The sequence below is a fragment of the Hippopotamus amphibius genome, chromosome 10 (assembly GCF_030028045.1).
Source record: "Hippopotamus amphibius kiboko isolate mHipAmp2 chromosome 10, mHipAmp2.hap2, whole genome shotgun sequence".
Classification (NCBI taxonomy): Eukaryota; Metazoa; Chordata; class Mammalia; order Artiodactyla; family Hippopotamidae; genus Hippopotamus; species Hippopotamus amphibius.
In genome coordinates, this window is record NC_080195.1 from 69,296,604 (window position 1) to 69,312,060 (window position 15,457).

General features: G+C 36.9%; 1 protein-coding gene across 18 annotated transcripts in view; it reads left to right on the forward strand.

Annotated features, from left to right (window-relative positions):
• The window catches only part of ABI3BP (ABI family member 3 binding protein), a 262,791-nt gene that overhangs the window by 116,829 nt on the left and 130,505 nt on the right, over positions 1 to 15,457 (forward strand). For all 18 annotated transcript variants that reach the window (XR_009047795.1, XM_057697718.1, XM_057697719.1 and 15 more), the window contains exons 7-9: positions 7,835 to 7,883; positions 8,841 to 8,912; positions 9,490 to 9,582. Coding sequence is in view for 17 of the 18 variants with exons in the window: in XM_057697718.1 (XP_057553701.1) it covers positions 7,835 to 7,883; positions 8,841 to 8,912; positions 9,490 to 9,582 (214 nt within the window). In the remaining variant the exon portion in view is untranslated. The remainder of the gene's footprint in view (positions 1 to 7,834; positions 7,884 to 8,840; positions 8,913 to 9,489; positions 9,583 to 15,457) is intronic.

The following is a 15,457-nucleotide window of genomic DNA, read 5'->3' on the forward strand; positions in this document are numbered from 1 at the left end:
TCTACCTCATTCTTTTCACTTAGCCAAAGTATAGCATAGCATAGTTCATGTCGTTAAGTGCTTCTCGTATACATAATTTCAATTGCCATGTATTACATCATCTAAATACACCATCATCTACTCAATCAGTTTCCAATTTGTAGGCATTTGTTTCTGATAGTTTAACTATAAGTAATATTATGATAAACATTTATGATCATAAATCTGTGTTCACATTTCTGTTTTCTTCCTTAAAGTAGAACAGGAATTAACGATTTAGAATTTTAACATTTTTTAAAGTCTCTAATGTGTTTGCTCACCTTTCTTTCCAGAAAGGTTTTACCAGTTTACAGGCTTGCTGCCAGTGGATCAGAGTTATTTTGCTGTAGGGCCCTGATTATCAACATTACATACTGCCATCACTAAATTTTCAGCTAGTGTAATAGTACAAAATGGTTTTTAAATTTCTATTTCTGATTACTGATAAAACAGCACTTTCTTCACTTATTTATTAGCCATTTGTTCTTTCCATTTAATGACCTTTAGTTTCAGTTCTTTGTTTATTGGGCTTCTCAAGGTTCTTTTTTATTGAATAGTTTAAAGACTTTAAAGAACAAAGCCTCTGTGATATCATTTAGAAACATTGTTCCCACATTTGTTATCAACTTTGTTTATGGGAATTTGTGAAATAGACAGGTCTTAATTTGCTTAATCAAGTTATTTGTCTTTTCCATTGTCATATCTTCAACTGCCTTTTATTTTAGAAAGCCCTTCCCTATCCAGAGATTGGATAAATATTTCTCTATTTTTGTTTTTGTTTAAGTGGTTTGATTTTATAATAATTAAACTCTAAACTATGTGGATTTTATTTTGCTGTATTACGTGTAGTGAGGTCCTATATTGATGAGATTATGTACTTTTCCCAAATAATTAACCAATTGGCTTAGCACCAAATATTGAATTCTGCCATTCCCTAAGGTCCTTTTGTCTTTGTCTCTCGTAAATCCCATCACAGGGAATAGAGTTGCTCTTCCATTCTCTTCTGGAACAATCTTCACTGTTGTGAGTGGCTTCCTAGGAAGCACATCTTATCTCTCACCCTTTTGTCTGTCATGCTTTGTCTGTCTTACATGTGACTGGATGTCTTGTTTCTTTCATGTTTCTTTCATTTCTTCTTCACAGTAATATCCCAATAATTTGTATATCTTTTGGCAGAATATTTCATTTAGGGTGAGTTACTCAGCAAGACTGAGAAAAATGATTGATGTTTTATTTCCAAGAAAATTTATTTTCCACATGGTAAATAGCCATGGCAAGAAGGTCCAGGAAGAAACTTCCTGCGTCTATGACACAGAGCCAGATATTTTATCACTTCAAGCTGTGAGGCGGAGTCCCCCCGACTCCAGCCAGCTCTAACAAGCTGTGGTTTGAAAACCTTGGGTATTCCCAAAGGAAAGCCCAGATTAATTGATAAGATATTTTAAGGCTTCTCTGTGAGGGTTTCTTCATTGTTACCTTCTGAATAGCAGAGAAAATGTTTCCCAAACTGCCATCTGTTCATTTGGGTAGCTCTGGAACATGAGAAATTTAAAGGAACCACTTGGCATAGCCTTTAAGCATCTTATATGGTCATTTAGAATTGATTCTGAAAGTCATTTGATACTTTTGAGGTATATTTTAATCGAAATAAAGTCAATATCAATCCAAATGTTTACCCATCTCTGAGACAGATCTTAGAAGGCAGTATTTTAAGAGATATGAAATTAATTCCAGAGTTTTAAGTAAAAGACACATTGAAAAATGTTTTTATCATATATGCATGCTTATACCTAAAACTTAAATGCTGCAGAAACTCCTTCACACTTTCTGAAAAGAGACTGGAAATGAGAAAAACAATTTGAACTTGAGGTGATCCATTTTTAACAGATAAATAATATTTTAGATTAAAAATTTGAATGTTAAATACAGCCCCATCTTGAGCTTTACATTATATATTGTAATTCGTGTATCTAAGCATGTAATTCATGTATCTACAGGCAAGTCCCAGTACACTTGTGTCAAAGGACACTTAGCAGGGTCTCTTCTGATTGGTTAGTGCCTTTGTTCTACTGCTTGTTAAATACTTTCAATATCACCCCTTTCTATACCTCTAGAAAAGTCAGAGAAAAGATGTATGCATAAACAAAACCCTGATTCTTCCTATATAAGTTGTATCACTTGAGATCCATGTAACTGAAGGCGAAAAAAACAGGTAATTGTGCTGTTTTCTTCATGTTGAGAAGCAAGAATACTCTTTTTATCAAGATGAAACCTAATGTTTACTATTAGGATTTTTTTTTAATTTTATTGGATTATAGTTGATTTACAGTGTTATGTTAGTTTCAGTGTACAGCAAAGTGATTCAGTTATACATATATTCATTCTTTTTCAGATTCTTTTCTCATGTAGGTTATCACAGAATATTGAGTAGAGTTCCCTGTGCTGTACAGTAGGTCCTTGTTGGTTATCTATCTTATATATAGTAGTGTGTGTATGTTCATCCCAAGCTCCTGATTTCTCTCTCCCTGCCACGTTTCTCCTTCGGTAACCATAAGTTTGTTTTCAATATCTGTAAGCCTGTTTCTGTTCTGTAAAGAAATTCAATAGATTTTATTATATAAAAAAATAAAGGAGCAGTGGCTACACTTTAATACATTATCTCTATATTTTTTTTTTTTTTTTTTTTTGGCGCATGGGCTTAGTTGCTCCACGGCATGTGGGATCTTCCTGGAACAGGGATCAAACCCGTGTCCTCTGCATCGGCAGGCAGATTCTTAACCACTGCGCCACCCAGGAAGCCCTATTATCTCTATATTTTTAAAGAGCTTAGTTATCTAACTAGTTCACTAACAAAACAATACTTTTTTGAAGTATGTAGCATTTATTAACAGGTATTTTAAAATGTTTAATTATTGAATTAATTCAAATCTCCTTAGAATAAGGTTCCCCTAAAATATGACATCTATTTTCACCCTACCATTGTTTTCCATCAGAGATCCACCTAACTTTTTAAAAAGCCATTTCTATCATTGGCAAAAAGAGAAGTGGTATCAATTTTTAAAGTATAACAGTTAGCAGATGAGTGAATAGGGAGAAATATGGTGTGGTCCTCACACCACAGCCTCAGATTGTGTGCAGTGAATGCATCTGTTGTCCTTCCATTCTTAGCAATCATTGTCGTAAGCAGAAAGTTGAAAATTTTATATCTAGACCACCAGTATCACCAAAGGTGTATGTCTGTTTCCTCCCTAGCTGACTGGAAATATGGAGACTTTCGCAAGAAGGATATTAACGATTCACTTTTAGTCAGATGTTAGATTGAATCAGTATATTTCGTAACTTTCATTGGGACATCCTAAAAATGAATTAAAACCAGAATGCAACATGCCCAAGTTTTTCTCATGTGGTTTAGCTCTTGAGTCATTGAAATTTGATTTTGAGCAACCCTTAACCACTCCCCAAATAGATAGTTTATCCCAGGGCCTAAGAATAAAGTTACATCTACAGTGGATATGCTAACACCACAAAAATACCAAATGGACAAACGTGCAAAGAGTGATTTGCAAAGAACAGCTCCCTGGTGTTATCACTACTTTTATTAAAGCTAATTTTCAAAATAATATCAGGAGGAAGGTAGTGTAATCCAGGGTGAACCCAAAGTCCCTCATACTGTGTGGCTACTGCTGGCTGTGGTTATTTCTAGATGAGCATAGGTTTTCCCTAATCAGGGCTGAAAAGCAAGCTGGATTGGCCATCAGGGGCCTTGCCTTTTACCACTTCAGTGTGCTCTCCCCGTTGAATCTCACCAACTGATACTTGGCCAGTGTCCCCAGAAAAATGGTAAAAATGAATTCCCTTAGCTAGTCACCCTACGCAGGATATAGCGTGACCTGGGTTCTTAAGGGACAGAATTTCTTGAAACTGAAAAAAATAATTCATCACTTAAAGGGTAGGAGGGAAGTATGCTTACTTCCTGACATATGTAAACATTTAAAATATAATTGCTGGAGGGAGGGATGAGAGCTGAGGAGGGAAGTGATGATGGAGGTTTGCTGCAGGAATGGGGTCAGCAAGCAGCAGAGAAAAGAGAGCCAGTGAGGAAATGAAAACTGGTACCAGGGTGGTGGCCGTGGGCAGCAGTACTGGGCCGAGGCCACCCCAGCGAAACTGTGCAGCCTCTTGTGGGATGTGGTTCTTTCACTGCCTTGATTCCCACCCCCACACCAGCTACACTAAAACTTCTATACATGTAGATAGATGCTCATAACAGCATGCCTGGGACAGCACAGAAAGATTACTGATAACTTTTTAAACAACATTGTACGTGAAACAGTTCAATTGAAACTGAGTTGTAATTGGTTACATATTGCTAACTTGGAAATTATCAGAATATTTTATTTCTCAGTAAATCCAGGTTACAGGTGTTTCCCGACATCTTTATAAAAAGACACAGGGAAAGAATTCATAGTGTGGATTTCTTATTGGGAATTTTAGAGCCTCCAGCAATAAAAACTGTGGGCAGAAGGACTTTCCTGATACCCTTGACCTAGAGATTATCATATTAAGTGAATTAGGCTAGACAGAGAAAGACAAATATCATATAATATCGCTTATATGCAGAATCTAAACAAAAGTGATACAAATGAACTTATATACAAAACAGAAATAGACCCACAGTCATAGAACTCAAATTTATGGCTACCAAAGGGGAAAGGGGAGGAGAGAGATAAATTAGGAGGTCAGGATTAACATATACACACTACTAAGTATAAAGTAGATAACAAGGACCTGTATAGCACAGGGAACTGTACTCAATATTATATAATAAACTATAAGGGAAAAGAATCTGAAAAAGAAATTCACACACACACATATACATTCATATACATATATATATAAAAAATCTGAATCACTTTGCTGTACACCTGAAACTAACATATTATAAATAAACTATATTTCAATTAAAAAAACCCTACTTACAGAGAAGAAGCTAGTACTTGCTGGTTAGTCTCGGTGCATCTTTGGGTTGTGGATTAGGCAAGAGAATAATTATAGGTCTAGAAGGAATTGGATTCTGCAGCTAAGTGATTTGCTTATTTTCTGGCAGCACATACTGTCCATATAGTCTTGTCATCATCTTAACAGAACACTGGTCTGTACTCCAATGAGAACTCGAACAGAAACTGTGCTCCATTCATGTCAAGAGTGGAATATTTTCCTTTTTTTTTTTTTTGTCAAAAACTTATTTAAAACAAATCATCCCCAGCAAAGGAAATAAGAATTGAGAGAATGCAGTTCAAAGGCAATCAACACAAGAACACATAGGCATTTCCGCTAGAAGGTGATGTGTCTCTGGAAAACTTCACACCCTGCAAAATATACACTCAATGGCAGGACTCATAGGACAAATAGAGGACCAGTCATTCAAAAATCTTTTGGAACTGTAGCCACAGTCTAGCACAAAATGATTATTTGTACCTGGAAAGATAGTGTGACTCCTCTGGCAAGCATCTCCCATGGAACTGGAGGTTGCAGCAGCAGGGATTTAAAATGCTCAGGAACAGTACAGGCCACGTGTGGTAACCCGTTCGCTGAAGCAGAACAGGTGGAAGTAAGGTGGACACACCAATACAGGGTCGTGGGCCTGCCTGTCCTTCTTTGGGGAAGGGTCCTGTGAGCAAGTGCACTTAATTTTCGTGTAATAAACCCAGAGGTCCTCTGTCAGTGTGACATCAAAGCTGAACTTCTTTTTTTCTTTCCTACGGATAGTAATGCTTGTATTCCTGCTGTTCCCCTCCCCTTGCCTGGGAAGAGTTGTGTATAAATTATACTTACATCATTCCTCTACCGACCAATAGTTTATGAGCTGTGCAGTACAGAAGCATATGTAGCAGCTAAACAGACTGCTGGTTAAAATAGCTTTTCCAGTTATAAATGTAATTCACCCTTGTAAGGAACTTGGAAAATATAGAAAGGTACACAAAATAAAATATCAGACTATAAGAAACAACTACTGTTTAAAAAAGTTATGATCTATTTCCTTCTGGTCTTTTGTCTATATGTATTTGTTATACAATTAGGTTATACTGTGAATATAAATTTGTATTCTTTGTATTTATACCATACATATTTCCCAGTTTGTCAAATAGATGTCAGAAATCTGAACCATAATTTATTTAACAAAACCTCTGCTTTGGAACGATGAGGTTATTTCACATTGTGGTAATAAACACCCTTACACATAAATGATGACTGTATCTTTGATTACTTCCTTAGGCTAGATTGCTAAGTAGAAAATTACTGGGCGTCTTTGTGCATCGTGAGTGCTACAATAAAAATACCACAGACTGGGTGGCTTAAACGATAAATTATTTCTCACAGTTCTGGAGCCTGGGAAGTCCAAGATTAAGGCACTGGCAGATTTGGTGTTTGCGGAGAGCTCACTCTGGCTCACAGACAACCATCTCACATGGTGGAAGGGTGGAGGGAGTTCTCTGGGTTCTCCTTCATAAGAGCACAAATCCCATTCATGAGGGTTCCACCCTCTTGAGTTATTTACTTCCCAAAGGCCTCACCTGCCAAAACCATCACATTGGGGATTAAGTTTCAGCATATGAATTTTGGGGGACACAGGCATTCAGTCTGTAGCACTAGGTCAAAACACAATACGAGCAGTAGAGACACTTCTTTTTAAAAATAATCAGATAAGAGTAGCCTTTTATTTTGTGTGTTTTTTAAACATTAGAACTTTGATACAAGAAGAAAAATAGGCACCAGTAAGTGCGGTATTGCAGCCCTTCTTTATTGTGGGCGTATCGTTTATTAGAATGGGGACATGTTAGCAAATCTCTTCTGCTCACAACTCTGAACACCTGTGTGGTTGAGTGTCTCATTCAGCACATCCTGGATTGTCAGCAGCTCTAGTACATGGAGTATCTATACCATGCATACAGGTTAAATCAAGCATCAAAAAGTTGACGTCATGCTTACTTACCCCTGTACCTCAGTCTAATTCTTCTGTGTATATTTGCTGCCCTTCTCTCTCCTGTTGCATGTCTCTCATATGGCTGTCTTATCCTTGGCTCACAATCTCCGGTGATGACTCTGCTGTACAGTTAACACTGAACATGCCCCTAGTTCAAGCTTCTCTATGACATCAAAACCTCCTGAGGGATGTCTGAGGCAATTTGGAAGAAGGGAGAATGCACAGTCCTCTGGGACTTGCCCTTCCAATTTTGAGGTCCTCTGGGCATAAGTATATATAGAATAGTTAAAACTACAGGCTTTGGAAGTAGAAATGTCTAGATCTGAGTCCCAGCTCTGCCTTCCCAGACAAGGAAGTGCTTGGTGTCAGGAGCTCACAGCCCTTGTGTGTCTGGAGAAGGAAGGCAGCAGTGAGGCACGCTCAAACAATTGACGATGATTGGTTTTCAAAGAATACGTAACTTAAAATCCTTTTTTGAGAGGGAATGTAAAGACAGAATTTGGCGGTTCACATCTCAAATGAAGTGAAAATAAACTAGTATTCAATCCAGAGGATTGAATTTCTTCCCATTGCAGTTTCTAAGTAAACGAAACTGATGGGAGTTTTGAAGAAACTGCTTCTGTCAAATCCTTGGACATTTATGAGGAAAACCAAGTGAGTACAATAAAATAGAGGCAGATATATATACTAAAGATCTTTCCAGCAACCGTTAAACCAGTGTTATGGGGACCGTCACTGAAGACAAGAAAGGGCTACTTTCAGTGTTTTTATTTTTATTTTTTTTTTAAGTTAACAGTAACTCAGAAGCTGTATCTCTTCCTCTCTTTACAGCCAGCATATGTCCCAAGGAAGCTTATCCCAGTAACGATTATCAAGCAAGGTAATTTGTATGAGTCTGCTCTGGATGTGTGTTTAGTAGTATTTTAATATACTTTTTAAACTGAGATAACTAAACATAGCACTTTTTTTTTTCAATATTTCTGATTATTTTTCAGAAAAAAAAATTTGAAGAAATCAGTTGGGTCTAGTAAATTAGAAATTAACAGATAATTTTGACTCTTGTACCAGTGGGCCAAGTCCTGGAAGGCACATTGGTTAGACATCCAGGGGCAGAACAACCCCAACAAGTATTACATTGTAAAAAGCCAATTAAATATATGTGACTTTCTTCAGGATTAAGATAGCTTACATGTAGAAAATCATTAATAGGATATTTGGGTTAATGAAATGTTAACTGTGATTTAGAGGTCACTTTAAGGAAAGTAAAGAAATCCAGGTTTCAAGAGTTATATCTTATTTCAGTTATGTCTTATCCAGTTGTTTCTGTTTTGACTTTCAGTTTTACAAATTATTTAAACGACTCCATTATTTCCAGAAAGTTGCTCGGTGGAAGAAATTGGGCACTTAAAATAGTTATTCATTTGAAGAAAACACAGTGTCCCAAGGGTATTCTCAAAACAGGGTCAGTTAGTATTGGAATTATCCAAAGATTCTTTGCTTTGAGAATATACCTTTTGTAATTCTTTTTATTTACGAATCGGTCATTGCCTCATTTTGTGCTAGTTACTTTAGCTAGGCTGCGGGGAATGGAGCTGAGAAAGGAAATTTTCAGCTAATTAGAATGGAACAATTTCATTTCTTAAAGGCACAGGTGTTAAGATGTGCCTTCTAGTCTTTCCGTTGGCTATGTAGCCAGCCCAATGAGTTCCTTTCTACTAATTAAAAAGTTAGATCAGGGTTTGTCCAGTGCAGGTGGCTTCACGTTATTGGCTTCTTTCTGCTTCCTGACTAATTTTTTTCCATTCACATTATTTATTATCTTCTGGTATTTCAACAGTGATTCAGAATGTTACTCACAGGGCCTCAACTAAATCCCCGGATAGGACTCCCTATGGAGGAACAATACTGGGTGAGTCTATCTTGAAATCTACACCTACATTAAGCAAGTCAGGTTCTTTTTTTGATAATAAGACCCTTATGGAATTTGGCACTGTGAGCAGGTCTGTTAAACTGATGTTAGTTCATTTCCTTTCAATATTTAGCATCCTGGCTTATGTCCATTCCAGGCTAGGATCCAAGAGATGCTACCTCTATCCTAGTGTGTTAGAGAAGCAACTCTAGCCTATGCCTATTGGCCCCCCTCCTGCCTGCCCCACAGGGCTGTTGCTGTTATGAGAGAGTCTTTGTTATATTGAATTACTCTTTTAAAATTATTATTAACAATGGTGTTTGTTTACCACACATCTTAAGCAGCCATTTTACAATTTTTGAGTCTGTAGATTAAAAGCCAGAGTATTTTGGTTGTTTGGTTCTGACTATGAAGAAGATTATGTTTAAAAGTTACTGTCATATTTTTTCCAACATTTTAAAGTTTGGGTTAAAACTTTTAAAGTTAGTGCTTATTTTGCACTACACTTCATGGTTTCTAATTCTCTGAGCTTTATGTTGGTATGCATTTTCTTTTACTTACTTCTGTTTTCTTGCAGTTCACCTTGTTATTCCAGGTCTTAATGAAACTACCGTAAAACTTCCTACCTCCATAATGTTTGAGATTTCAGATGCAATCAAGACACAGTTAGGTAAGCAGCAAAGACTTATATGTGAACTCTGCAGTGACAGTACCAGCACTGATACTCCCAGGATATCCAAGGGATCTAGCAAATGAGCTCTTTGGGGATCTCAAAGTAAAAAGTAAGGGAGAGAGGCATGTGCACTGTTGATGGGAATATAAAATGGTACAGCTGCTGTGGAAACAGTATGACCACTCCTCAAAAAATTAAAGATAAAATTACCATATGATCAAGCAATTCCACATCTGGGTATATAACCAAAAGAACTGGGAGGGAATAGGTCTTAAAGAGATATTTGTACATTAATATTCATAGTAGCATTATTCGCAATAGCTAAAATGTGGTAACAATCCAAGTGTCCATCAGCAGATGAATGGATAAGCAAAGTGTGGTATGTATATATATATATATATGGAATATTGTTCAGCCTTAAAAAGGAAGGAAGTTCTGACATTTAGTATAAATGGACCTTGAAGACATGATGCTAAGTGTAATAAGAAGTCACAAAAAAAAGACTGTGTAATTTCACTTATATGAGGTACATAGAGTAGTCAGATTCATAGAGACAGAAAGTGGAATGGTGGCTGCCAGAGACTGGAGGAGGAGGAAAATGGGGAATTAGTGTTTAATGGTACAGAGTTTCAGTTAAGGTACAAGATAAGGAGAGTTTTGGACATGGATGGTGGTGATGGTTGCACAACATTACAAATGTGTTTAATACTACAGAACTGTACACTTGAAAAATGGTTAAGACTGTAAACTTTTTGTTATGTATCTTTTACCATAGTAAAAAGATTGAGGAAAAAAAGTAAAGGGTAGACAGGATGGAGTGTTGGAGGTATTCATACAAATCACATTCTATAGGGAAATATTTTATATTTATATTTATGAAAGAAGAGTGAATATTGATCAAATTATCCAAAATGTACACATTTATATAAGTATAATTTTCAAATGGAGTCATTGTTATAAATTACACTTATTGTACTATCAAGGGACCACTAGATATTTTCAGTGGGAACTGAGATAAAGCTCAGGTCTGTTAGAATTGTTATTTACTTGAGATTGATACTATTTCCTACTTCTAGAAAGAACCTGGTATGATTTTAGTGTTTAAAAAACATAATTTGGGAGGAAAAAAAAAGCAAAACTCCATTAAAATGAACCCAGGAAACAATTGGGATGGCCAGTGGGCTAAGCTAGTTGCTGCATTTGAGTATCAAGTTGGTCTGAATTCTCTCTATAGCAGAGGATCTCAACCTTGATGAAGCATCAGAAGCTCTGGCGGGTTTGTTACGCCCAGACTGGTGGGCTCACCCACAGGCTATTAATTCAGTAGGTCTGGGGTGGGGCCTAAGAATTTGCATTTCTACCTAGTACCCAGTTGATACTGATGCTGTAGGTCTGGGAACCACACTTTGAGAACCAACCCTCTTAAGTCTCTAGAGAATGTCTTGGGCCACTGATAAATATGGAAGAACATGGCATGATCTGGTAGAAACTGAATGAGACTTTAAAATCTAGAATATTGTCCTTGAACTAGGCACTAGGGAGGAACTTTAGCACTTATATAATTGAATCTGCACATTTTATGGGTGTCGAAATAGGCCCAAGCCCCTGTTGGGCAACATTTATTCAACAAATACTTAATAAGCATTACTTGGTGCCAGAACTGCAAGTGGCTGGGGACATAATGGTGATTTACACAGACCTGGGACCTACCCATACAGGGACCTCAGACTTAATTTCTCCTCCCTCATTGGTGGTCTGACCTGTTACTTGTATGATGTTAAGCAATCAGATTGTAAGAGTTTTAAAAGGTGAACTCTTAAGTTCTCCTTAGCTATAATTTGAGAACTTCGTGGAAGAAGGAGGAGCAAAGCCTTATGTGGGTAGAGAACGTTAATTAGAGGACTCTTCGTCTTAGAATTTTTAAAAAATTTTCAAAATTTATGTATCACCCCTTTATTAAGATGTGAACATATTTGCCAACAAATCTTTGTGATTTTGTGCAGTCCTCACGTTTTTACTGTAAAATATTTGTACCCGTTAGTCCTATGGTGAGTTACTTACAAGAAGGTAGACAAGTAATTCTAGGCTTCATTTCTTTAATTTGTACATCAGACTTGATCACCTCCTGTTTAGCTACAAAACCCTGAGACTCAACTCCACATCATCTAAATGCTGTGCTAAAAGCCAGGAGGCTTCCAAAATCAATTCCCTCAGTGAACTTGTGTTTAGAACCAGAGCTCAGGACTCTTGCACTCACCTGTTCTCTGCCCAGAGCCTGTGTACTTAGCCCTGTGCCTGGGAAAGACTTGTTTGGAAGGAGAAGAAAAAGAAGGAACTGGCCAGTCTCTTACTGATTTGGTTCATAATCTGTTCATCAAATTACAGAAACCAAGATTTATGAAGGAGACTGTAAATGAGCAGAGTTTTTTCCCCAGACCACTGCTATCACTTTTGAACAGGGAGGTGTTTTATTCCTTAGTTCTAAGTTTTGACAATATCTCCTTTTTTTTTTTTTTTTTTTTTTTGTCATTTTTGCAAAGTTCCAACTGCTACCATAATAACAATTCAGGCTTCTTGTTTTCTCTAATTTAGAGAATTAAACTGTTGATTTTTTGGTTTGCTTTGCTTTTTGCTTTTGTTATTCTGATATGAATCACTAAAACTTCAGGATTAAGTGTGATTTTAATGAAGACAAATTCAATTCAAATAGTAAATGTCTTTTAAAACTTATTTTTAGGGAAACACCTACCTTAAATTTAACACATTGCACTTCTTACACATTGAAGAGACTGATAAGCAGTATGTTTGAAAAGGTCCAGTAAATCCATCAAATGTACCATCTTAGACTATGTATATAAATAACATTTTAGTTTTACTGGTCTCTACAAAGAGTATGAGGATAAACAGTTCTTTATAACAGTGAGGGAGAAATAAACTTTCCTGAAGTTATTTATCACCACAGTTCAGAAAAGTCCTACTGTATGAAGGGTAAATCCTAAAAATATCCTCATTCCAGCAGGACCCAATGTGGAACATCAAGAAATTAATAGCTTTCGTTCTAAGAACACATGGTGTGAATAATGAGAGAAATAAACAAGAAAGCTAGTAATACCTCCCAGGGACATAAAAAGGGTTTGCCAAAGCCAAGACTTAGCCTGCCAAAAATGAAAGGAAACAACTGTGTTGAAAAAAGGTACAGAAGAATCAGAGATGAAAAGGAATTTCCTGGGTTTTAGGCCATGTTCTGATGGCATTTTACTCTGCTGTTGCCAAGACTAGTTGTCCACACACAGTGTAAGGTGAGTGCTCATGGCTTGATAGGAGTCATAAAGAGTCCCATTCAAGTATCTTTCCCTTCAACTAATTTCTCTCACACCTGAAGTGCCATCTTTAGAAATGTAACTGAAAGTGGGGTCCAGCAGCTCTCCATTCAAAAGCCAGTAAAGAGGCAAGGTTGGAGGAAAGGAAAGTGTGCTTTATTTTGGATGCCGGCAACTGGTGGGGGGATGGGGCGGGGACTCCTATCCAAAAGCCGACTCCCACCCACTGACAATCAATGAGCAAGAGTTTTATAGATGGAAGGAGGGAGATACATGCAGAAACAGCACAGTCACCTCTGACATTCATCTTGAAATTGGTCATGTGGTGGTCTGACCAGTGTCATCTTGATTGTTTTAGGTACAGTTAGTCTTCAGTCCCAGGGTTGGTTTGTTCACATTTCTTTGGGGCAAATTCTTAGGGAATTGTGGTAGGTTATGTCATGGCTACAGTCTGGTCATCATGTAGTTAACTTCTTCCACCTGGTGGGGGTTTTAGTCTCTATAAGACAGCTCCCAGGATAAGGCTCAGAATAGTATCTACAGCCCTTGAGGAAGACCTAAGGTCCTTAACTATGCTTACTGACTAAACTGTTATTATTTAGTCTTATTGGACTGTTTTCCTTTGTTTCTGCATTTTCTTACTTCGCTGATTAAACTCATTCTTTGGCTAAAGTTTTTCCACAGACTAAAGGCAGGCTGAGGACGTCTGGGCAAGAACCATAGGGTCCTGCTCTGTTTCAGAAATATGATACACATCTATGAGGAATTAGTGATGTGTAAAGAATACAAATACCTCTTGGGAAGGTAGTTTACCGGTTTTCTTCATTAGCAGCCTAATTTTAGGTTAATGTGATTGCCCCATAAGGGCATGCATAAGGAGCTAAAGCAAAGCAGTTCAGAGCATTGCCTGAAAGTCTAGGATCTGGAGGTTAAAATAAATAATTTTTAAAAAATAAATAAATATATAGTCCTAGGTAGCCAGGGAACCACCAAAAGTGTAGGATATTACGCAGGAAGGAAAGGATTAGCCAAAACAATCCTGAAGGAGAAGAGGACACTGAAAAAGAAGAGAGCATTGAAGAAAAATCTTACAATCTTACATTAAAAAAAACCTTCCTGTGGTACATGCTGAAAATAACAGGACCAGAACTCATCAAAATTTGCAATCTGAATTTTTTTCCTGTGCTAACAATCACCAATCACTGTGATTCCAAGCCAAAGCTGTGACTACAAAAGAAGCAGGAAAAAAAAATGTTGATGAGATTTAGAAGCCTAAAAAATAGAATTTATCATAAAATTATACTGGATCTGTTTATTTTTTTCCATTATTCCAGAAAGAGTTCCTTCTCTTTATGCCCTGCTAAATTAATTTGAACAGTGATATTAAACATTTCTGTTGTACCAACATGCTGTGCAGCTTTACGTGCACAGGAATCCAGAACACACACTTGACTAATAGCTGTGGCAAGTACATTAGCACTTGTGACGCTTTCTAGCATTTTAAATCACTCCTGAAAATCCTTAGCTCTAGGAATCTATTGTACGCTTCCATAATACAGGTTGAAAAGTGATTTGCTTCCATGATCTCTGTGAAAGGGATGACTTTATTATTGTCTTTAAGTCCATCAGAAGAAATAAATATTTTGTGCCCATGTTAACTGAAAAGAAGAAAATAGTCTTTACAATAGTGATGTGAACTACAGGAGGAAGTTACAAAATTTGCATCCTTAAAGGACTTTGAGAGAACAGATTAGATCAGCAGTTCTCAATGGAGGGCGATTTTGTGCCCCTGGGATATTTGGCAGTGTCTGGGGACATATTTGGTTGTCACAGCTGTGGAAGTGTGGAATCCAGTGGCTAATGGCCAGAGATGCTATTAAATATCCTGCATTTCACAAGAAAAACCCCCATAATAAAAAAAAAAATTATCAAGCCCAAAATGTCAATAGTGCCAAAGTTGAGAAAGCCAGGAAGTTCCTTACAGCCTTAGCACTCTTAAAAAATCCCACCTGATTATAATCAGTCCAGGGTGACATGATCAGGGTATCTCAAAGATGAATGAATTCTTTCATGCCACTAGACTATTTCAAAATATTAAAAGTAGGTCATTGATTCAGTGAGCTAAATAGCTGAATCAAGCTAATCTTAAGTGCATTTTTTAAAATGGAGAATATTTTAATCATTGGGCAACTCCAGTACAGAAATGTACTTTCTTTGAAAAAGAAATTTCCTAAATAGTTGTCAGAAGAGAAAAAAAAATACAAAAAAACAAAAACGGATTTTATTTTTTTACACTGAATTCAACACAGACCCAAAGAAAAGATCTGTGTTAACATGTGGCTCAAATAACTATTAGGATTTTTTTTTTCATTCACTCATGAAATATTTATTAAGCACCTACTATGTGCTAGGCACAACTGGGGGCACTTGGGGTACACCAATAAACAGCAACAACAAAAAATACATAAAAATCCCCACCTCTGAGTATCTATGTCTTGCAAAGAGAAGACAGTCAATGATGTAGGTTGAAGGTGGTGAGTGCTTGAGAAATA